Source organism: Symphalangus syndactylus, chromosome 15 (genome assembly GCF_028878055.3).
Source record: "Symphalangus syndactylus isolate Jambi chromosome 15, NHGRI_mSymSyn1-v2.1_pri, whole genome shotgun sequence".
NCBI classification, from domain to species: Eukaryota; Metazoa; Chordata; class Mammalia; order Primates; family Hylobatidae; genus Symphalangus; species Symphalangus syndactylus.
The window spans coordinates 83,188,506-83,211,530 of record NC_072437.2 but is presented as its reverse complement, the minus strand read 5'-3'; the positions used below and the strand labels follow the sequence as shown (position 1 = coordinate 83,211,530).

General features: G+C 45.8%; 1 protein-coding gene across 3 annotated transcripts in view; it reads left to right on the top strand.

Moving 5' to 3' along the window:
- The window catches only part of SIAH3 (siah E3 ubiquitin protein ligase family member 3), a 231,123-nt gene extending 209,740 nt beyond the window's left edge, over nt 1-21,383 (top strand). Inside the window, exon 2 of one of the 3 annotated variants that reach the window (XM_055244550.2) lies at nt 14,587-21,383. In XM_055244550.2, coding sequence (XP_055100525.1) covers nt 14,587-15,261 — 675 coding nt within the window. In that variant the 3' untranslated portion in view covers nt 15,262-21,383. The remainder of the gene's footprint in view (nt 1-14,586) is intronic. The other 2 variants (XM_063619141.1, XM_063619142.1) reach the window with 2 other exon arrangements.
- The last annotated feature ends 1,642 nt before the right edge of the window (nt 21,384-23,025 follow it).

The window sequence follows — 23,025 nt, the reverse complement described above, 5'->3', positions numbered from 1 at the left end:
CTACCGGAGGTGACTGCAGGGAGAGCTTCTACAGGGCCAGTGCCGAAGTGAGTAAAGCCATGATTAGACTGGTTACAGTTAGAGCACTGCCTCATCTAGATGGTTCCAATGGGAAGTTCAAGACAACTTAACTAAATACCAGTTGGCTGCATGTGATTGGTGGTCTAAATTACCTCCCATTTGATTATATTAAAAGACCTCTCGAAGATACTGGACAGGGTACCATCCTGAACGTTCCTACAAATCCTGTCCTGACTCCCGGAAGCAATTCCTCCCCCTACTAGAAAAGTGAGCTCTGAGGATAGGGACCACATGCGCTCTGTTCACTATTTTATACCCATCATCTCCCACAGCACATAGTGAGTGGTGAATTTATATTTGTTGCATGATTGATTGAATGAATGGATTCACTGTGTAACAGCAGAATGGTATGGAAATCAATGGACCCAGCTGAAAAGCATGATATTTATTTGTTTATGTATTACTATTTAAAACTAAAAAGAGGAAGCTGCTTCTAAATTCTGAACATGAAGACCTAATTAAACTAAATAGTAGGGAATTACGAGTAGCCATAAAAATGGAGAATTTATTAATTAAAGCGAAGCTTTCTCTTAACAAATGAATTTAAATACTGTTAAAAGAAAGAAGATAAACTTCCCATTTTCTGCTTAAGAATTTCCTCGCAGCTCTCCTTCCCCTCTGCCCCCAGTGAAGTCCTATGTTACCAAGCTGTCTACAAGGGGACAACTGCATGCCTAACAAATCATGGCGTTCCCTCCCTGGAATAGGGCAGCCCTATTACCGCCATCATGAAAGTAACCATGGACCCTGCAGGGACTTGTTGTTAAGGAATCAGAGTGTTAGAAAGAGATGTCTGAGGTTATTAAGAATATGCTATTTGATTCCTAAAGGGGTGTTAGGGCTTTAGTGAACGAAGAAGGATGCCTGGCATGATGGCAATGGGCAAGGATGAGTGGATCTAACTGCTTGCCCTTCACCGTGAGATCTGTGACCCAGCAGCTCTGACATCCTTGAGAGCTGGTTAGAAATGCAGAATCTCAGCCCCATGCCAGACCTGCTGCACCAGAGTGTGCGTTTTAACAAGATGCCCAGGTGATTTGTGTGCAACCTGCACAGTGTTTGAGGATTGCTGGTCTAACCCTCTCTCCTCAGACTCATGAATGGAGAGTTTTGTGGCTTGGGTAGCTGCAAGGGAATTTATGAGAGATTTCTACAAGGGCAGGACAGAAAATCAAGTGCTTTGGCTCCGTTGAAGCTGTGCATTGCCTCATCTGGACCTTCCCTTCTACAACATCCCCTTAGAGGATGGGGAAATGCAGACAGAGAGGAAGAAAGTCCAGCCTTCAGGATGATCCTAGAGGTTACCCAAGCTGCAGGCATTATGCAGGCTGGAGCAATCCTGGCCTGGGAGAAGGCTGAGCTAGAGCCTGGGGACTTAATCTCCTTCCCCTGGGGCTAATTGGAGAGCTTGGTACTCTTGTAGAAAGTGAGCACCCTCCAATGGGGGAAATATGAACAAAATAGAACCAATGTTGAAATGCAGTCATGGTGAATTAACTTAAAAAAAAAAAACCTACATGGAGACTATTTGAATTGCATTGAAGTAGATTAGGCTAATTATCTTAGCAGACACTAATAAACCTGTTCCTTAGAGATACTCAGTGACTATAATAACCCAAAGATGAATATTGGATGAATGAATTATTAGGGACTGGCCAGCCAGCCAGCCTCCCAAGCCCTGGGGGCAGGAATTCTCCCTTCTGCCTTCCCATCCCTGCCCCCCAAGCCTAAGATTTTTATTAAATATGTACCCAGCTACTGGCAAAGATTTAGAGTCAATAAAACACCTGCCCCCACCTCGCTTAAGGGGATTTACTTGGAGCTGTCAGCATCTTTTTGTGGCTGCTCTGTCCCTCAGCTCAGGGTGAGGAGAGCCACATTGCAAAGAGGAGGAGCCATTCATTCAGTGAGGCATTTATACAAAGTCAGCGTGCGCCTCCTGTGGCACTACAACCAGGCCATGGCACTAGTGTCGGTCCTTAGTCGCCAAGTTTAATCTCAGAGACGAGCTTTCTGCCTCTAGGACCAAAGGGCAAGGCCTGTGCCACTGCAGGCATGGCATGAACGCCTTCAGCACCTTATCTTCTGGGTTTCTAGGCCCTGCTCCCTGGGAGTTTCAGCCATGACTCTGCCTTTCTAAGCCAGGGAGCTCATGCTCCCTGGGCCCATCCCTGATCTGACTCTCATCCCCATCCTCCAATCCCCCTAGCTACTGGTATCTCGGGCAACCTGAGGCAACCAGACCTACAGACAGGCCAAATGAACAAGTGAAATAATGAAAGAAAAGACCCCCTAGGGTTCTTGAGCCCTGCCCCCCACCATGAAATATGTCCATTTAACAGTGACCTAAAGACAATGGCCACATACATCCGTTCTCTGTCTCTCTCACTTTCTTTCATTCTATTTTGTTTTTTGATGTATAGCATGCAGTGAAGTACACAGATCTTAAGTGTATTCTTCGATGAATTTTTACACACACACACATATATATATATTTATATAAAATCACATATCCATAGAGCCACCACCCATCTAGACCACGAGTTATATTTCCAGCCCTCAGGGGCTCCCTTAGGTCCCACCAAGTCAATATGTCCACACGCAAAGATAACCACTGTTCAAGCCTCTGTCACTATAGATCAGTTTTATATTTTTTTCCATTTCAAACAAAATTCTTAAATATGTACTTTTCTGTGTCTAGCTTTTTAAAAAATTCAACATGTTTTTGAGCTCTATCCATGTTGTTGGGTATAGCAGTAGCTCATTTTTTTTTATAGTTGCATGATATTCCATTACGTAGATATATCACAATTTACCCATTAGAAGAACATTTAGGTGATTCTTAGATTTTGGCTATTATGAATTAGTGCTGCTGTAAACATTCGTGCGCATGTTTTCTGATCACACAATGCTCATATCTGTCAAGTATTGATTATAACTGTGAAGAGGCTCAGATCTTACCCGGCTACTTACAAGCTCAAAAAGTGACCTGCCACAGTTTCATGGATGCTGGTAGAAGACACGAGACTCCTGGGTCAGAGATGAAGGGGCACAAAGTGTCAGCTTGTGCCAGGCAGGTAGCCCTGACAGGCTAGTAACTCAAGACACAAATTTACAAGCAGTATACTCTTTATGTGACCATGCCAAGCTGTCAGGGGAGTTTGTCTTAATAAACAGGCCCCAGTCTATACAGAGGCATTTGTTTTCTCAACCTCTGTTGCCTGCTGAGTGCTGGGAAACTCTCATACCAGTATCACCTACCTGGTGTCACAGATTAGCAGGTCTGTGACTGGAGGCATCCCACATGGTGCCATGAGGAATGTGGGTGACTGAGATGCTGTTCACATAAACATCATCCTTAAATGCTTGTGGCAACAAGGGTCTCTGGGTTTCTTTGTGTATCTCTGGGAGTGAGCTTCTTGGATCATGGGGCTCACATCTTCTGTACCCACTCTGGGAATACCACAGTGTTTTCAATGGAAAAATTACCTCTGGGTCTGTCCATGAAAGGCTTATTGGTTTGAGTCATGTTTGGAATAAATAAATTAGCTATACTTAAAAGGAAGATTTTTAAAGATGAGCTCTCATTCTAAACAACTACTGGTTATCTATGGAAAGATCAAAATAAATTTTTTTAAAAAAGGAGAGACACAATGAAATATAATGACTAATCTTAGAAACTTACTGGTCCTGGTGAGAATTGCTAGAAGGTCTTAAGGGAGATGTGGAAGGACATTAGTGTTTTTATGATTTAATCTTATTCATACATGATCCTAGAAATTATGGAGAGTGCATTTCCTTAGCTTACACCTCAATCAGCTAGATGTGTGTATTAGTTCATTCTCTCACTGCTAATAAAGACACACTTGAGGCTGGGTAATTTATAAAGAAAAAGAGGTTTAATGGACTCAGTTTCACATGACTGGGGAGGCCTCACAATCAAGGCAGAGGTGAAGGAGGAGCAAAGGCACGTCTTACATGGTGGTAGGCAAGAGAGTGTGTGGAGGGGAACTGCCCTTTATAAAACCATCAGATCTTACGAGACTTATTCGCTATCAAAAGAATAGCACAGGAAAAACCCATTCCCATGATTCAATTACCTCCCACCGGGTCCCTCCCACAACACGTGGGGATTATGGGAGCTACAGTTTAAGATTAGATGCGGGTGGGGACACAGTCAAACCACATCACTGTGCAATAATGATGATGATGATAATAACATCTACCACTTATGCCTTCTTGGTCTGGACTAAGCACTATACAACATCCTTTGTATCTCTGGTATTAGTACATGGGTATGGAGTTGATAGTCATCCTGGGAAGGACCTATAGGCTACATCCAGGTGTGTGTAGACTTAGTGTTTCCTGATAGCGAGGCCATTCCCAGTCTACAGTGCCTTCAGTCCCAGCTACTCAGGAGGCTGAGGCAGGAGAATCACTTGAACCCAGGAGTCGGAGGTTGCAGTGAGCCAAGATCACACCACTGCACTCCAGCCTAGGTGACAGAGTAAGACTCCATCTCAAAAAAAAAAGTGTCAGGAGGGCCACACAGCTTCTGAAGGTGCTAGGGAAGAATTCCTCCTTGCTTCTTCCAGTTCCTGTGGGTCCAGGTGTTCCTTGGCTTGCAGCCACATCACTCCAATCTCTACCTCCATCTTCACATGGCCTTCTCCTCTGCGTCTGTGTCTTCTCCTCTTCTGTCTTTTCTAAGAACGCTGTCCGTGGATTTAGGTCCCAGCTGGACAATCCAGAATGATCTCTTCTCAAGGTCTTTAACGTAGTTACATCTACAAAGACAATTTTTGCAAGTAAGATCACATTCACAGGTTCTGGGGATTAGGATGTGAACACATCTTTTGGGGGCAGTCTTGTAACCTATCATAACTAGTTAGAAGGCTATTGTGTAGCCCAGAGAGGCAATGAGGGTGACTGCTGTCAGATGGTGAGAAGTGGTTGAATTGTTAGAGTAACAGGTCAATGGGAGGAGTCATTTGTTCATCCTCTCCCCACATACTTCGTGGGTACCTACCATGTTCCAATCACTGTGCTGACATTTCGGATACAGTGGGGAAGAAATACAGTACTCAACCACCTGGAACCTTTGTTGTGGTCTAGCAGGAAGACTAGATGTTGAATAAGTTTGTTGCGTCTTATAAGGGAGCATGCAACATACAGACCTGTCCTAGTCAGAATAAGGAACCCCTGAAGGATGAACACAACTTAATCGGGGATAGGGAACAGAGGAGGCAGAGAGTACTGTGGAGTTCCTGGTCATGACGTTTTTGAAGAACTCAGGGAAACAAGGATGGCATGTGGCCTGGAGGCATCAGATTGTCTCAGGCCACCCAGGACACACCTCTGCCCATTTGTAACCTCCTAACACATCTGCTTCTGCAGTTTGCATTTGCATGTGTAACCATTTCCAGCAACCTGCCTCCTCTCAAAGGTTACGGCACTGACTCCAGCCACAACAGTGTGGGCAACACTGTTGCTCGCAATCTGAGGTTATCCAGATTGGCGGGACAGTCTCTGGACATGGTGTCCAGTCACTGCTGTGGTTCTAAAGTCATCCTAAAGAAAGGCTCATAGTTAATGCAGCTTTGGGTAATTAAAAAGGTTAACCTTTAAACTGTTCACACAAGCCCCAGGTTTCACTTGCCAATTACGGATATGAAAGTCTAACTACACAAAAAGTTGCCTTGAAGAAAAAGTCTTTCATCTACAAGATTGATTAGACTCATTAGCTTACTCAAAACCCCGCAGATGAAAAGCAGAGCCAAAGAATAGGGACAGGGCAGCATTCCTCTGTGTGGTTTGACTACAAGTCTGCCCCTAAGATTTGCAAGACGGGAGGCAAAAGTACACATGGTGGTCCACATACTGTCTATATAAATACTCAAAAAGAAAAAAACAAGGTATGAGACTCTCAAAATATATTCTGTCCTCCTACCTTAATAAGTATACCTTCATGGCCAGACATGGTGGCTCGTGCCTATAATCACAGCACTTTGGGAGGCCGAGGCTGGCGGATCACTTGAGGCCAGTAGTTCGAGACCAGCCTGGCCAACATGGTGAAATCCCATCTCTACTAAAAATACAAAACTTAGCAGGGCATGATGGCACCTGTCTGTGATCCCAGCTACTTGGGAGGCTGAGGCAGGAGAATTGCATGAACCCAGGAGGCGAAGGTTGCAATGAGCCAAGATTATGCCATTGCACTCCAGCCTAGGGGACAAGAGCAAAACTCCATCTCAAAAACAAAAAAAAATTATACCTTCATAATAAGTGGCATGGCGGCAGCTCCCAGGTAGCAACCTGTCTCACTTTCTTCCTAACCCGGCTTCATCCTGGGCTTTGATGAGTCTCTTACAAAGGCAAGTGAACACCCCAGCCCACACATTCAAGCTGTGCTTATACCCCCACCCCCGAAATAGTCACCCATTGGCCATACCTCACATCTAATGGTCTGCCTTCCAGAAGATGGATCCCAGAAAGAGCACAGGCTGCAGGAAGCTGACTTAGAGACACTGGGTAGAGAATTCCAGCATCCCACTTATGCAGAGTGTGGTCTAGAGGGTGGGCTCTGGGGTTCTGTGTGGGTACAACCCATTAGCTCCTCATATCATGGGTAGGGACAGCTGGAGGAGCTATGGTAATCTTTGGTTGGGTTAAAGTTACCTCCTGGTGATTGTTAACAGAAAATGGATAAGGAAGTGAGAAGGCATCCAGCCTTTTTAGCTCAGGGGTCCTGCCAAGGTGCAGGAGGGGAACATTGGCCTAGAGCAATCTGGGAGGTGGCCAGATTGATTTGCTGAGTTAACCCAGCAGACTGTCCTCCCCAAATTGGGAGAAGCAATTCATTATGAAAAAGAGAATGCCTGAAGCATCAAGTAATCTCAGTGAAAAGCAAAAGCAAAGCAAGTACCTCTCTGGCAGGAGAAATTTCTTCTTCAAAGCTTTTATCATACCTCTCACACTGGCAGCTGGGCATGTGTCAGTACCCTCCTCTTGGCCAGGGTCAAATGCAGCTTCTGTGTTCCATCACTGTTGGGTTCTGGGTGAGGAGCTGCTAGGGCACCTTCCTGAGGAGCTCACAGCCATGGATACCTGGCCACACACACACACACACACACACACCATATTTCTATAGCACCTGAGATGGAAGGGTAGAGGACAGAGCCTCTGACTGAAGACAAACAGCCTTTCCATTGATATGGTCCAAAACAGGGATCTGTTTATGAATCATTCATTCATTCATTCATTCAAGCAGCATATATTAAAAGTAATGGCAAAGACCGCAATTACTTTTGCACTAACCTAACACTTATTGAGAGTCTACTACATGTCAGACACAGCAAGTCCATCACTGAACTAAACACTGGGCAAACTTAATACAACCTCTGCCCTCAATGACTTCCAACCTACTTGAGGAGAAAAGGCTACCAATTAGTGATTTTTTTTTTTCTTTTCTTTTTTTTTTGAGACAGGGTCTCACTCCATGCTCAGGCTGGAGTGCAGTGGCATGGTCTCAGCTCACTGCAGCCTCAACCTTCTGGGCTAACCTGATCCTTCTATGTCAGTCAGCTGGGACCACAGCTGCCTGGCTAATTTTTGTATTTTTTGTGGAGACGAGGTCATGTTGCTCAGGCTGATCTCAAATTCCTGGGTTCAGGTGATCTGCCCATCTCAGCTTCCCAAAGTGCTAGGACTACAGACGTGAGCCTCTGCACCTGGCCATAACTGGTGATTTTCAATGCAAGTTGAAATAAGTAGTGAGTTGTGCGGACAGATCTTAACTGCTGCTTAACTACTTCACAAGTCAGGTAGGGAGGCAGCATTCCTGTCTTACGGCAGCTGATTGTCTCAGACAATGCCAGGTGGGACAGTGGCTGGCACACCTGAATGGTATAAAGGACAGAACCAGTGTGATCTTCATATTGGAAGCTGTTACTAATGCATCGATCTGTGTTATGAATATATGGCAAGCATACGTTGCATGTCGGGCACTGTACTAGCAGTAAGGACACACAAACAATTAGTCCCTGTCCTGAAGGCACTCAGCAAGCAGGAAAATATTCATGGATAAATCAGCTAACGCTTGTCAGCCAAGGATAAGGATCTGGAAACTAAAGGGCCCTGGGATCTCAAAGATATATTTTTTTCAGTGTCATCCACCTATTCTTTCCCATGTGGCTGGCAAATGTGTTTATAAGAAGACCAGCTTGGTCAGGAGGCTTTTGAGATCATAGGACCGGTGTCTATGAAGACATCCACATGGACCCTTTTCATTATTTTGCACCCATAGGTCTTGGTTTTAAACAGTTTTGTTCACAAAGTTGTCATCTTTTCAAAGTCACAGCCTATTAGCCTCTTTTCTAGCTAAACAATGGCATAGATAGGTCAAGACTCAAGGCTTCTATGTGTACTAACCAATGCCTCCACACTCAAGTTACATAATTTTGATCACCAGTAAAGAAAATTTGTATGCAGTGGTATTTCAGAGGCAAGATTCCAATACAGTTAAGAAGTGGCATCAGAGCACCAGAAATCCTGACACTTAGCAGCTGGACACAAGGATATTTAGGGAACCAGCTTTCAAGACCCATTCATAAAGTGAGAAATCTCTCTGCACTATTTTAACTAATCTTTACCACTCAAAAACCACTCATTTCCTCAACTAGAGCCCATTTCTAGCATCTAGTATGCTGATTAACAAACTACTAATTTCACCAACCAAAACATCTGTGGAAGTGTTAACTAGCAGCATCTGATGTGAATCTGAAATATGAATACTAATTGAGGCCACTGTAGTCATTATCTCAGGTATGGACTTTTCCAATACAATGTTAGGTGATTATCTTGATGTTCGAATTCCCGATTCAGGAATTAACAGGCCCTAGAGTATAGTTTAAAAATACATACGTTTAGGCCAGGTGTGGTGGCTTATGCCTGTAATCCCAACACTTTGTGAAGCTGAGGCAGGCGGGTCACTTGAAGTCAGGACTTCAAGAGCAGCCTGGCCAACATGGTGAAACCCTGTCTCTACTAAAAATACAAAAATTAGCCAGGTATGGTGGCAGGCGCCTGTAGTCCCAGCTACTCAGGAAACTGAGGCAGGAGAATCACTCGAACCTAGGAGGTGGAGGTTGCAGTGAGCCGAGATCATGTCGCCGCATTCCAGCCTGGGTGACAGAGTGAGACTCTGTCTCAAAATATAGATAGGTAGATAAACAGATGATAGACAGGTAGGTAGATTTATATCACATTCTCTAAAGTATTTTAAAGGAAATTGCAGACATGCTCATACTGTCCACATGAAGATCTCATCCATCTATGTAGCAAGAGCTGAATCTGATATGGAGGAGAAGGAGCATAAGATACATTTTCTAATTAAGGTGTTCCTATCCCCGGTGGTAAAAGCCTTACTGTTGTTTTCTCTCTTGGCTTAACTTATTTCTTACCTGTTGGGAAACAGCTAGAGTCCTCCTGAGTTTTGTGTGCAGGGCACAGTCCTGGAGTGGTCAGTTCTCCCTTCCTAGCAGACCTGACTCCCAACTTGGCTCAGACCTGGACTTTACCTCAGTACTCTGATGCCTGCCCAGAAATGTTACCCTACCCTCCACCCCAACCTGCTCATTCTCCCTTTGTGTGAACTGCATCGATAGCATTGCTGCCTTCCCCACTTCACCCAGGACTAAAAACTTCAGTTAATTAATATTCACAAATCAGGGCATGAGCAAACTCAAAGAAGTGCCTGCCATGTAAAATTGTGTACAAAATCCTCTTCCAGCGAAAATGTATGGCAATGTTCCTGGAAGCAAGTGGAAAGGAAAAGCAATCCTCTAAGTGAGCTTGGTGACCACAGGGAGCAGAGGCCAAAGAAAGGGTCATGTGGTATTTCCAGAGGCAGGTTTCCCCTTCGGAAGCCAGGATTTGGAGGGCCATTACCAACCATCGGAGTGTGGCTGATCAAATTAAGGAATGTGTTTTTAAATTCAATTACACCCTCAGTAGAAATGGCCTCACTAATGCTTAGAGAAAGTATTATCCCCAACCTATAAAGCCTAACATTGCTAAACCCAATTTTGCGCATTATTCTAAAGGTTAATTCAAGATCTCTCTTCCAAATGGGAAGTTAAACACAGCCAATGGAAGGAAGGCATCCACTGACTGACTGAGGGGTTTATCAGTCTGTAAGAGTTCATTAGTTTTAATTAGTGTAATCACTAATGTTGCATTAACAGTTTAGTGAAGGAAAGTAATTACTCACACATCCACTGTATTAGATGGGAAGATTGGAATTCATTTTCTGAAACGATTAGCATTTTGCCAATTAAAAGAATCCCTTCTCCCTGCCAGCAGCCCTGTGACCTCACTCACCCAAGGATCATTTAAATGAAACATATTTTGCATCAGAAGATGGAGCAGGAAGAAATAAAAAATTAAGGTTGCGTTTATTCTGAGCACCTTCCCAGGGCACAGCAAGTACACAGGTCTCAATGAGTGTATCACGTCCCACTCTATTTGCATAGTTATTCACTTCAGGCTCTTTGGATTATACCCTTGGCTGCTTTGTAACACAGCAGCAATTAAAAAACAAAAAGGCTAGTGGAAGATGAAGCCACAAGGAAGCATCGGGAGAGTCTAGGGGGAATGACCGTTGCTGGGGTCTGCTGGTTGGACAAGGGTTGGGTCTTGCTGCTGGCCCCATTTTGAGGACCAGCTTAGAGCAGGCTCTGCTGCTGGGCGTAGCAGGCATCGTGCTACCCACAGGAGCTCCCTAAAGCACATAGCTGGGTCTCTTGGATATTCCTGCTAATATCCACCATGCACTGGGTGCCATCTCAGAGCCTCAGCTTGGCTTACAAGGCCTGGGCAATATGACCCAACATCTCCTCTCCATCTCCACCAGATTCCCTGTCAGCCACTTGGGACTTCTTGTCACTTCTTGAACATCCATGTTCTTTCACACCCAGCTCCTTCAAACCTGCTCTTTTCCCTGTCGGCAAGCCCTTTGCCTGTTCTGCTAGAGAATTCACCCTTCACGCTTCAATTAGTTTAAATGTCACCTCACACTGGCTAGAATAGCTACCTCCCCCACTCGGTGCTCTCAGAGCCCCTGGTGTACCCTGCATTTTTGCATTGCTTTCACACAATCGTAGTGAGCTAGTGAGGCAGGAACAAGGAGCTTATTATGTTCAGTATTCTCAGCCCCTCGCACATGATGTGTGGTGTGTACGTGTATGCTGAATGGCTTAATGAACTACGGGCATCTCTCTCTCTCTCCCCCTGCCATAAGCCCCATCAAAACTCAGCCCAGGAGCCCCAGCCTGTTCAAATCAGCAGCATCACGTAGGAGGAATGGAGATATTTGCACATAGGTGCAAATATCTCCATTCACTCGTCTGCCTGACCCAGTACCACTTTCAAAGGGAGCCAAACTTTGCTGAGTGCACCTGCTGGACTCCCTTTGCTGGTAGGTTTCTGCTTGGATTTCACCAATGGAAGGCACTGGCAGAGATTGGAGAGAGGAAGATCCAGGTATTTCTTCTCACTCCCTCCCTACTACTTTGACCTCCCATCTCTGACATTAGCTGTACAGGTCAGGATAGAGAAGATGGAAAATGGATCTGGGGAAGAATATGGTGAAATTGGAAAGAATAGGGGAAAGCCCAGAGGTCATTTCTAAATGGGGATTTCAGGACATTCTATCTGTCCTCACAGGTCAGCACTGGGACTGGCGGCCCCAGGCCAAGTGTGAGGCTGGGTTCTCCAGGTTTTATGGTGGCCTGTGCTCAGCCCAGAGTGCTGCTCGTGTGTGAAAGTGAGTTGATCAGAATGGAGACAGGCAGGCACAGACTGCAGTGGAAGGCTGCCAAGTCTTCACCCAAAACCACATCTAAATGGAAATGCCCCCTTGAGGCAACGCTTGATAAAGTTTGTAACGCCGTTTTACAGGCATTCTCTCATTTGATCTCCTAACATGCCCTTGAGATAAATATTTTGCCAATGAGAGAACTGACTGAACACGTAAACAGTGAAACCGATTAGAGTCTTTTGACCTCCAGCCTGTGATCCTCCCAGTCTATGATCTGTCACCGTTAACTGATCTGGGCCCCATTCCCGGCTGCAGCCCTTAGGAGCTGTGTGACTTGGGCAAGTGACTCAATCTCTCTGTGTCTCTGTTTCTTCATCTGTAAGACAAACATAAAATGTTTCTCTCCTGATTGTTGTAAAGACTGGTAGAGAGGGGTCTTCTCAGAGACTGGAAGAAGGACACCATTCGGGTTTTTCATGAGAGCCCAAGACCGGGTCCTCTTGAGTATAGGAGAAGAAGTTGCCTGCCTACCAGGCCTGCAGACAGTGGGAAGGTCCACTGGAGGGTCCTGACACTGGCTGATGGAAGGTGTGGGCCCTGGGCTTCCTGCATGATCCCAGGAGAGGGGAGAAACCCCCCCTGACCCAATCACTAAATGGTCCATGCCACCAGCAGGCAGGTGGGGACAAAGCCAGATTTTTACTTTTTAATAAGGAAATTGATCTTTTCTGTGAAAAATTAAATGAAATAATTGTTTTAAAAATACCTCCTTTCCATAGCAGCTGACACTTAGTAGATACTACATACTAGTTAGTTTCCTTCCCCATACTTAACGCTGAGGGGTAAGTCAGACTTATCACTAGCAGGATTTTGGAACACAGCTTGTTCCTTCATAGCTGAAGACACACTGTTCCCCTTGGGGAAGGGCAGCCAGGTGGGGTTGCAGGATGGAGGACAGCAGGCTGCTCAGCAGCTACCATCCAGGAGCAGGACAGGCGCTACTGGAAGAGCCCCTGTAGATGACACTTCTGGGGGAAGAATGCAGAAACCAGCAGATGGAACTAGCAACTGGAGCGGAGAGCTGATCTGGACCCCGCCTCCTCCAGGTCACCTCCATCACTAGGGTGACAATCCCAGCGCACCGTGTGTGGTGTGTGTGTGCGCACATGTATGTGTCATGAGCGTGTGTGTGTATGCATGCATGTGTATTGCGTGCATGACTGTGCATGTATGTACGTGTATGTGTGTCCTGAATGCCCTAAAGAAAGGAAGCTAGCTGGCTCACTATTAGCCACAGGGAGTCAGGGGAAACAGAAACTCTGGCAGCAACAGTGGCTGGTGACCTTCACCCCTGTCCTCTGTACTTTGGGAATGAACTGAAGCAGGGTGAGGAGGCAAACGCCCAAAGGCATCTGAAGTCCAGAAAGCATTTGGAGAGCTAGGGCAGAAGGGACACTCCCTACCTGAGGACAGCCTAGGAAACGGCTGCAAGGTGAGCGACTCATGCCTGGAGCGCACTGCAGAGCTGCCACCTTCTCTGTGTGACCTAGATCATGCAGGCTAATTACGGAAAAGAAGGACTCGGGAAACAGAGGAGGGAGCTGAAGGCAGGCATCACTGGATGGGGGCGTGCTCCTGTGTTCAGAGTCAGGGGGCGTGAAAATGAATCCCAGTCTTTCACTTACCAGTTTTGCAGGCTCCATCACGTTATTACTGAAGCCTGTTTCTTCAGCTGAAAAATATGAATCACAGTCTTCATGTCACATGGAGGACCTTTGTCAAAACTATAATTAATTATAAGTGTAGTAATGTCTGTGCCACCCACACCAAGAGACACAGTATCTATTGTGCTCACAGCTGTATCCCTGCAAGGGCCTGGCCACAGCAGATGCTCAATAAATGTTCACAGACACCTGATCAGATGTCCTCACAGCTCTTGGTGCTTTGGGGGGCACTTGTGGGCACACCACCATGAGGAACAGAAGGTGGGGAGATTCTCCAGGTGGAGGCTGCCTGGTGATCAGGCTCTGGAAAGCCGCTCTGGGGCAAAGAGCTAGAAATAGGGTAGAAGTTTGCCTGGTGTGGCAAAGTCTCAGGAGTCACAGTGGGGACTCTCTCTTTAGGGACTGTAGTCCCACTGCACACAATCAGCTCTGCATCCCACCAGATGCCTTAGGACGCAGGAGAAGGGCCCTCAAGACAGGACAATCCCTGGCTCCACTGGAAGGACAAATGGGCATTATGTAAATTTTGTTTTAAAATTGATAACTATGACAAAATAGAAAAAGAAATTTATTGACCTCCATTGCCTGCACAAAAATATCAACAATATCAAAAAAAGCACAAAAAAAAACCCAGCTGTCTTTGTTCTTTATGATTGATGACCATCCTACTGCATGTTACTTGAGGAGGAAATTGCCTATTTGCTTGTGTATCTTATTAAATAACCACAAAGGCATAAATACTGCATTTTCTTGGACTGAGTTTTCAGAATCTCAACACCCCCCACCCCAAGGCGCCCACTCTGTCCTTTGTTTTTGTTTGTTTGTTCGTTTTTTGTTTAAGAAATGAACCTTTCTCAGCCTGCACTGGAGGATCTGCTTTTTAACAGTTTGAACATCAGGGGAGTGGCAGCCAGGGAGAGATGGGCCTCATCCCCGCACTGACGTTCCTCTCTTTCCTTACAGTATGTGTCCAGTCGGCGTGCCGTCACTCAGAGCGCTCCAGAGCAAGGCAGCTTCCACCCTCACCATCTCTCCCACCACCACTGCCACCACCACCACCACCACCACCTCCACCACCACGCCCACCCCCACCACCTTCACCACCAGGATGCAGGGCTACACGCCACCCCGGTGACGCCCTGCCTGTGCATGTGTCCCTTGTTCTCCTGCCAGTGGGAAGGCCACCTGGAGGTGGTGGTGCCCCACCTGCGGCAGATCCATAGGGTTGACATCCTCCAGGGAGCTGAGATCGTCTTCCTGGCCACGGACATGCACCTCCCCGCGCCGGCTGATTGGATCATCATGCACTCCTGCCTCGGCCACCACTTTCTGTTGGTGCTGAGGAAACAGGAGAGGCATGAAGGGCACCCCCAGTTCTTTGCCACCATGATGCTGATTGGGACCCCCACCCAGGCCGACTGCTTCACCTATCGCCTGGAGCTCAACAGAAACCATCGGCGCCTCAAGTGGGAGGCCACCCCCCGGTCTGTTCTTGAGTGCGTGGACTCAGTGATTACGGACGGGGACTGCCTCGTCCTCAACACCTCGCTGGCACAGCTCTTCTCTGACAACGGCAGCCTTGCCATTGGGATTGCCATCACCGAGACAGAGGTCCGCCCCTCAGAAGCTGAAATGTGAGGCTAGGAGCCACGGATGCTCCCCACACAGCCTCCCTAGGAAACGCCTCGGACCTCCCAATGCCAGGACTCCAGACTCCTTTTTATTCTTCTCCTTCCTTTTTTTTTTTTAACTTTAATTATTATTATTTTTTTTGTCTCAGGTACTTTGTGGGATTTAGTTTTTGTCTGCCATGGGCATTATATTATGTAAACATCCTGTAATTTAAGATCTTGGTGTGACATTTGTCCTGTCTTGTTGGTGTTGTTTTATAGAATGTTTGTAAGATTTAATCAGAATAGTTTTTTCCTGTCACCTCCAAGTCCTTTCTCCGCTGCTTTCGAAAGGATCAAAACACCATCAAGCAGACTGTTGGGGTTGAAAGGAGGCTTAGTGTGAGAATCATTTCTTGTTTCTCTTTTCAGTCTATTTCAGAGCAAGCTAAATCTGAACGTGTGCAGTCAGCAGGTTGGGGAAGGGGCCCAGCTCAGAGATGGATCACATTTCAGACCAACCAGACATGACTCTGACACCTTCCCAGGAGCCTCAAGGTCAAAGCTGAGCTAGCTGGGCATGAGGAGATCGTGTCTCCACCGCAAGGCTGGGGACTGGGCTAGAGGTGTCATTGTGTGCTGAGTGCTCAGGTTGATGTTGGGGCTCAGGAGAGTAGTCAGAGGCCCACCTTCCTGTGACGGGCTCTTGTCACCTTGTTCCCAGGCTGTGTCGTCTTCTCCTGCTCTGGAATCGAAGTCCTCAGATTTTTGGTGCTTTCTTAAAAACCCCTTTGCCCTCTGTTGAGCAAGTAGTAGAAAAGAATAGGCAAGATGGGGGGTGGGGATGAAAAGCAACAGGAAAAAGAGAACATAAAATTAATCTCCCATCTCTGAGAGGGCACTCCCTCCTCAGAGAGTTTTATTATCATGTTATAAAATCCATCAGTTCCTCCCTAGGGTGCAGTTCTTTCATATCATGCAAAAAGCAGAACCAGGACTCAGCATCAAATGCAAAGAACTCAGAGGGCGGCACCCAGGATCTCTGACCTGGCAGGCTGGCCATCACTGACAAACCTGGGAGGCTCTATTCCCTTTCCTCACTTTCTAAAATGCTCCTACTGTCCCATTCAGCACATGGATGTGACCACGGCTCAAGTATGTATTCAGCACCTGTTGCAGTGTGAATGACACAGTGACGGAAATCCATATTGCCTCTGCGCAGGCTGCTTTCTCTTATTTGGTTGTCAGAACAATTCATCAACATCTTGTAGAAGTCTCTCGTGTATTTGAAGAAAGTCAGCATGTTTACTCAACTTTGTCTTTTCTGTTCTAAGTTGGACACCTGTAAGCCTTCCCAGTAGGACCTCTTCTAGCTCCTTTTTATCACATTTATCCCTCCCTCTGGCTGCTCTCCAGACACTGCAGAAGCCAGGCACCCCATTCCCAGCACATCCCCATGAGAGCCCAATGGGCCTTTGGCCAACCAGACATTACTCTCCGTGCCCTGTTCCTGCACCTCACTCCCTCGGCTGGGTCCTGGCGGGCCTCCAAGTGACTACTTAGTCTCAGGCAGATTGCCCTGGCTGGCCATCTGCAATTTTTTCTCCACCAAAAATAACTGATCCTGAAACACAACACCCTTCCCCCAACAACTGGGTTAATTCTCCTGCCACTTTTGCTGCCAACTTACACCCCATGCACCAGAAGGGAGGTGCCAGTCAATAGAAGATTTAATAACAGAGGCTGCTCTGATCACACAGTAATCGCTGGGCCCCTGGGGCTGAGACTGCATTCCATCAGAGCCCTGAGAGGGGCAAAAAACATCGCCACAGATGGAGGCACATGTCAGATGCTGCAGTTGCAAGGAAAGGATTGGGGCCTGCCCATTCTTTGAGCTCTCAGATGCCCTGCCAGGGCACCAGCCACCCTCCTCCAATCACACAGATGCCCAAGAACACCTGAAGCTGGTCCGTCTGTGCGTGGAGAGACTGGCTGTCTTCCTCCTCACTGCATCCCCAATCCCCTTCCCAGAACCTAAGACCCCCTTGGCTGTAAGTCTCATGCCTTTAGAAGCCACAGGTCCTCTCCTGGTTTTTGAGACTCAACCACTTTGAAAGCATTTGTGTAGCATCACAGGTGCTCCAGATCAACAAACAAAACCTCACTCAGAATATAACTAACATTCACAGGGCCCTAGGGCTCCTGCAGACATCACCTTTGCCTTCTGGTTGTGCCAAGTTACCTGAGCCACACTGGGAATGACTTCAGGTTATTTTCACTGCACACAAGACTGTATTATGAATAAGTGATCCCAGATGGGAGCTTTTATGTTGATTCCTAGAAAGCTTTAGGACAAAGCATGGGAAATGTATTATTATCTTCCATCTATGGTGCTCCCCAAAAGGCCTCTCCATATCCATATGTGAAGAACTGGAGAAGGAGCAAACTAACAACCAAGAACTGGGAATAGAAAATGGTAACAGCAGTTTGTATTTGAGCTTCATAGTTCCTGAAGGGCCCTTTCATTTGAGTCTCAGATTAATCCTCATTAGTATCCTCAATATACTAACAGAATAGAGGTTCTAAGACATGAAGTGATCTTTTCAAGGTCACGCATCAAGTGGTTAGACCACAACCAAAACCCAGATCAACTGACTGCAAACTTGGTGTTCTTGAAGAAAGACTGACCCGAAATATTCAGCAGTCTTGCCAGCTCACCAGTGGACCGAGGACCTGAGCATCAACTGAGTCTTAGTCCTGGGATAGTTGAGGGAGCGGGGAGAGAAAGACTGGAGTAGATTTGCTTTCAGAAGCATCTCTGCTTTAAGAACTAGGCCAGGGATGGTGGCTTATGTCCATAATCCCAGCACTTTGGGAGGCCAAGGAAGGAGGATTGCTTGAGCTCAGGAGTTTGAGACCAGCCTGGGCAATATAGTGAGACTTCATTTCTACAAAAAATAAAAAATCAGCTGGGCATGGTGACACAAGCCTATAGTCTTAACTACTCTGGAGGCCAAGGCAGGGGGATGGCTTGAGCCCAGGAGGTTGAAGTCACAGTCAGCTGTAATTGCACCACTTGTTTAACTCCAGCCTGGGCAACTCTATCTCTTTAGAAAAAAAAAAAAAAGCACTAGTCCACCTGGAAGCAGGGGGCCCAGGAAGTGGGTGGGCTGCATATGGAGGCTTCAGTGCGCCAGGCCCTTTCTGAATCCCTTTGCCCACACCCAGGTTTCTCACCTTAGAGTCCCAGGAGTCCCTGCACAGAACCCTGGGATCTGGTTGCCTCATTCACACCAAGGTGCTAGAGTTAATGACTCACTCTCTAAGAAGTAATTGCCTTTTAAAAGAAGGCCTAGAGAGACAGCGCACTTAACAGTGAAAAATGAGTTACCAGTATCTGAACTTCAGGCATCTGCCAGAGGTTTTTTTCAGGAGGTGTGGAGAGAGGAGCATTCCTCCTCTCGAGGCTGAGCCTAAATACATGGTTGACGCCGAAATGGAGGTCAGGCCACACGAAGATTGTCTTTAACAATCGGTATCTGCATGAATCTGTACCTGGTGTACCCCATCACTAGCTGTGGCTACTCTGGACATTTTAGGAATAGATCAGCGTAGTAATCATGATAGTATTCAAAGCTACCACTTATTGAGGCTTTTCTATATGATCCAGTAGGCTGCGTACTTTGAATAGAGTAGATCATGTAATCTCCATAACAACCTTAGCAAGCAGGTGCTCTTTATTGTACTCATGTTACGGGTGGGAAACGTAAGCTAAGAGAATTTAGCCAACTTGCTTAAGGTCACCCAGCTGGAAAATGGCAGAGCTGGGCCTGGGACTGGGCACGTATGGCTTCTGATCAACAGCAACCATGTCATTTCTATGAACATGTGGACCCAAGGCTCAGAAGGGCCGAGTCATAAAGTGTGAATGCATAGAGGCCTTTTAGTCCTTTCATACTCGATATGGCCTTTTAGCTCTCCTTTTTCTCCCTCTTTTTTCAGCCCAAGACCTAGTGGAGTACTAGAGCTGGCTTGTATTCTGGTTGTTAATCTTTCAGGAATTTTGCAAACTGATTGTTAATTAAGTACAGTCAGTATTAAAAATGATATACATTTACAATTAAATAAATTATATTTAAAGCAAAGGTCAAAAGTACTTAAAACTCATCACTTCCTAATTATTTCACTACTCTTTTTATTCTCTATGCTCCTGGGGTTATTTACATCTATCACATCTGTATGATGAACATACTATACAATAATGTGCTGCACTGCATCTTCCAGCTCCACATTTATGACGTCATGGTGATTGCTTGAAATTAGCCATGGTGGAAGTATTCACACCATGGAAATTAGCAAATGCTACTAGACAGGGATTTTTCTCCCTAGAAAGCCAGTTGTTAAGCACTTAACAGTACAATCATCCCTCAGTATCCTTGGGGGATTGGTTCCAGGAATCTCGTGGACACCAAAATCTGAAGATGCTCAAGTCCCTTATATAAAGTGGCATAGTATTTGCATATAACCTACACAATCCTCCCATATACTTTAAATCATCTCTAGAGTACTTATAATACCTAATACAACATAAATGCTATGTCAATAGTTTTTATACTGCATTATTTCTTATTGTTGTATTATTTCTTTTTTTTTTTCCTGAATATTTTTGATTCATAGATGGTGGAATCCACAGGTGTGGAACCTGTGGATACAGAGGGTTGACTTAATACCACTGCCTAGACATTACTGATGAGCACAGCAGGGTGGGAGAGGGGACTTTGGAAGGAGAAGCAAGGCCCTGGAAGGCCATACTGACAAGGGCATAAATGACAGCCAAGCCAGCGGAACAGCAAATTGTTGGAGAAACACGAACTCTTCTGGAGAAGAGACTCTGAGGCTTAAGCAGCTTCAAGAGCATTTTCTGCCAAAGGGCACCCTCTGCTCTCCCCCCAGACACTTCCCTATTGCTGTTAGTGTGGAAAGTTCTATTTGGTGGCTTTCATGGAAAAATTGGGCTCCACAAACTCAGCCTATTGGCTATCCCAATCCAAAAAGCAAAACCAGCTCTATAAAGCTCAAATTTCCTGTTACTTGTTCTTACAGGTCACCCTCCCTACCTCTTTCTGACACGCTGGCCAAAACCTAAAGAAATGTTTTACCTTGAAATTAGAAATTGGAAATATCTACCATTCAAGAGACATAGCAAGCAGTGGTGTCAAACACCACGTAAGATGCATTACACAAAAGTGGGACCCCCGTAAAGCATGAAGCTGAGGGACAGAAAATATAATGAGCCAAGGAATGTCACATGAAGAACAGGGCCCAGGGCCTTACTTTCCTACTTGGCTACTTCACTTTTTTGCAACCCAGTAAGAACCCTGTTCACAATCCATAGCCTACCCAGACCAATACTCTTTCTAAATCTGGGGCACAGTTTCCACTAGGACAAGAGTCACTGGAAACTCCCTGCTAAGTCCCTTGAAGCAGGCAGAATCTTCAAGGTCAGTAGAGCATCAGTTACTCTGATCCCAGTGGTTTCAGTGGAAGGGATGGAAGAAGTGAGGGTTGCTAAAGTTTCCACTTGGATGCATTTCTAAGGGAAAGGGGAAGGGATCATGGGTGGGACCCCAAAGATTTAGACTTTGATTGAGGTTCAGCTGCAAATAGCATCATGAGTGGCGTCTCCTAGTCAGATTGTTAAATTTCAGATATTTTGTTCATAAGATTTTCTTCAAGAATTGGTGAGTTCCCCATTGTGTTCACCTGGAAAATAGCCAGCTGAAGAAAAACTTCACTGAAAAGAAATCCAAGAGATCTAGTGTAGATAAACATTAACTTCCCCCCAAATCAGGTCATCACATGAACTACCTGGGTTAGAATTTGTCTTTTCCAATATTTTCTGAAAGTATTTCACCTTGGTTACTATACTATAAATACTCCTCAACCTTTTTCAATCTTTTTTTTTAGGGTATTGAGATAAGAAAGAGAAAGGAAATTGAGAAGCATTTTACTTGCCCTGAATTAATGTATATATAATTTTCTACGCTTTCTTATAATGTTAAAGACAATAACTTGAACAAACTCAAACTGCTACTTCATCTCTGCCCTGTCTCTCATAGAAAATGTCATTAAATTGCATTTGATATTGTTGCCTTTGACCCTTTGGAGTTGTTTCTGTGGCGGGTTCCTTTTCCTTCCACAGGCTACTGTGCAGCATGAAGGAATAGAAATGAAATGCTAAGAGGGAAAGTGCAATTATCAGGAAGTTGCCACCTGCCACATTTGACTTATGCTTCATTATCTTCCTCCCCTGTTCTTTTCTGCCTCCATTTTAAAGTCATAATTGAATGTAAGGAAGAAAGTGCTACCAGAGGTGAATTGAAGCCCTGGCAACTAACTTGCCCTCGGAACTATTCCAGCATATGGTGCTGCCCTGAGAAGAGACACCAAAGCCTCTCGCTGGATTGTAAAGAAAGAGACAGGGCTTCCCTCCCGCTCCAAGCACCCCAGTGTCCCTTATCTTTGCTCTCCCCTGCCTCTGCCTGACAATGCTGCCCCTGAAATTTACTTCTGGGCCTATCAGATCAGTTGTCAAGGCAGTCTTCATGGTTTTAATTCTTTAATTTCAGGCCACTGTTAGTTACTGGCAAGATCAGGATTGAGCGGAGCTCTAATCCTATTGCCTGTCAATTCACTTTAACCTCAATCTTCTTCCCCGCCTCCTTACTCCCAAGACCTGTTTCCTGCTCTCACAAAGGCTTATAGCAAATGCCTTGAATTGATCTGAGTGATCAAAACTGACCGCATGGCCAGCATGAATATTCATGAGGCAACATACTATTCAGGCAAAGTCCTTTCTTGGGACCATTCTGCACCCCAATAGTGTCTTAGATATTCACCTCTTTCCTCAAAATACACTCAAAGACCTGCACCGTGGTTGCTGAGTGCTGGAGAGAGAGATTTGCCTGAAAGAAGGGAGAAAGTAGCCCTCCTGAAACTAAGCAGGGGAAGAGAAATCCAGCCCAACTCCAGCCCTGGGATCCAGGGTTTTGGTTTCCAAATGTCAGTGTGCTTGAGAATTACTTGGAGAACTTGATTTCTAAGCCCCAGAACTAGAGATTCTGATTCGGGAGGTCCAAGTGGAGGCCAGCATTCTGATTTTTAATAGCCTCCCTTAAGAGATTCTGCTAGGAGTATTTGGCTGAACTTTAGGTTCTTAAATTTAGAGCCAGGCATCTGGTAAGACAAGTGGCCACAAGGAACAAAGAAGCAAGTGAAGTCACCTGAAGAAGAGAGCTGGTGCTTCTGCAAGAGAGAGAAAGGCAGGAAAGTGACTGGAAATGGCCGCAGTTACATTCTGATGGAGAAGCAAGAAAATCTTAAATAGAGTCCAGAGAAGATAGCAGAGTAGTATTAGGTAGGAGGTCCCTGTCAACCAGTGCTAGAGGGAACACTAGACTTCTGTCATTTGGACATAGGAGGGAAAGGCAGAGGAGACAGAGGAGCAAGAGGAGGTTGTCCTGGCAGATCCAGACACAGGACCTCATTAGCATGACAGACGGACTGGAGCTGGCTGTGAGGCCAATGTGGTGCAGTCTCACTGCTGAGTGTCACATAGTCACAGTCCCCACAGCTTGGTGCTGATGAGGTGGCTGTATAAATCTTCCTGTGAGCACAAAAGGGGCTCATTCTATAAATCCCTGCCTGGTTGGGATGGTAATTCATATTTAAATCTCCGCCCCCAGCCTTGACAGGGAGTTACCTAGCAAATCCCTTGGGAGGCATTTATTCA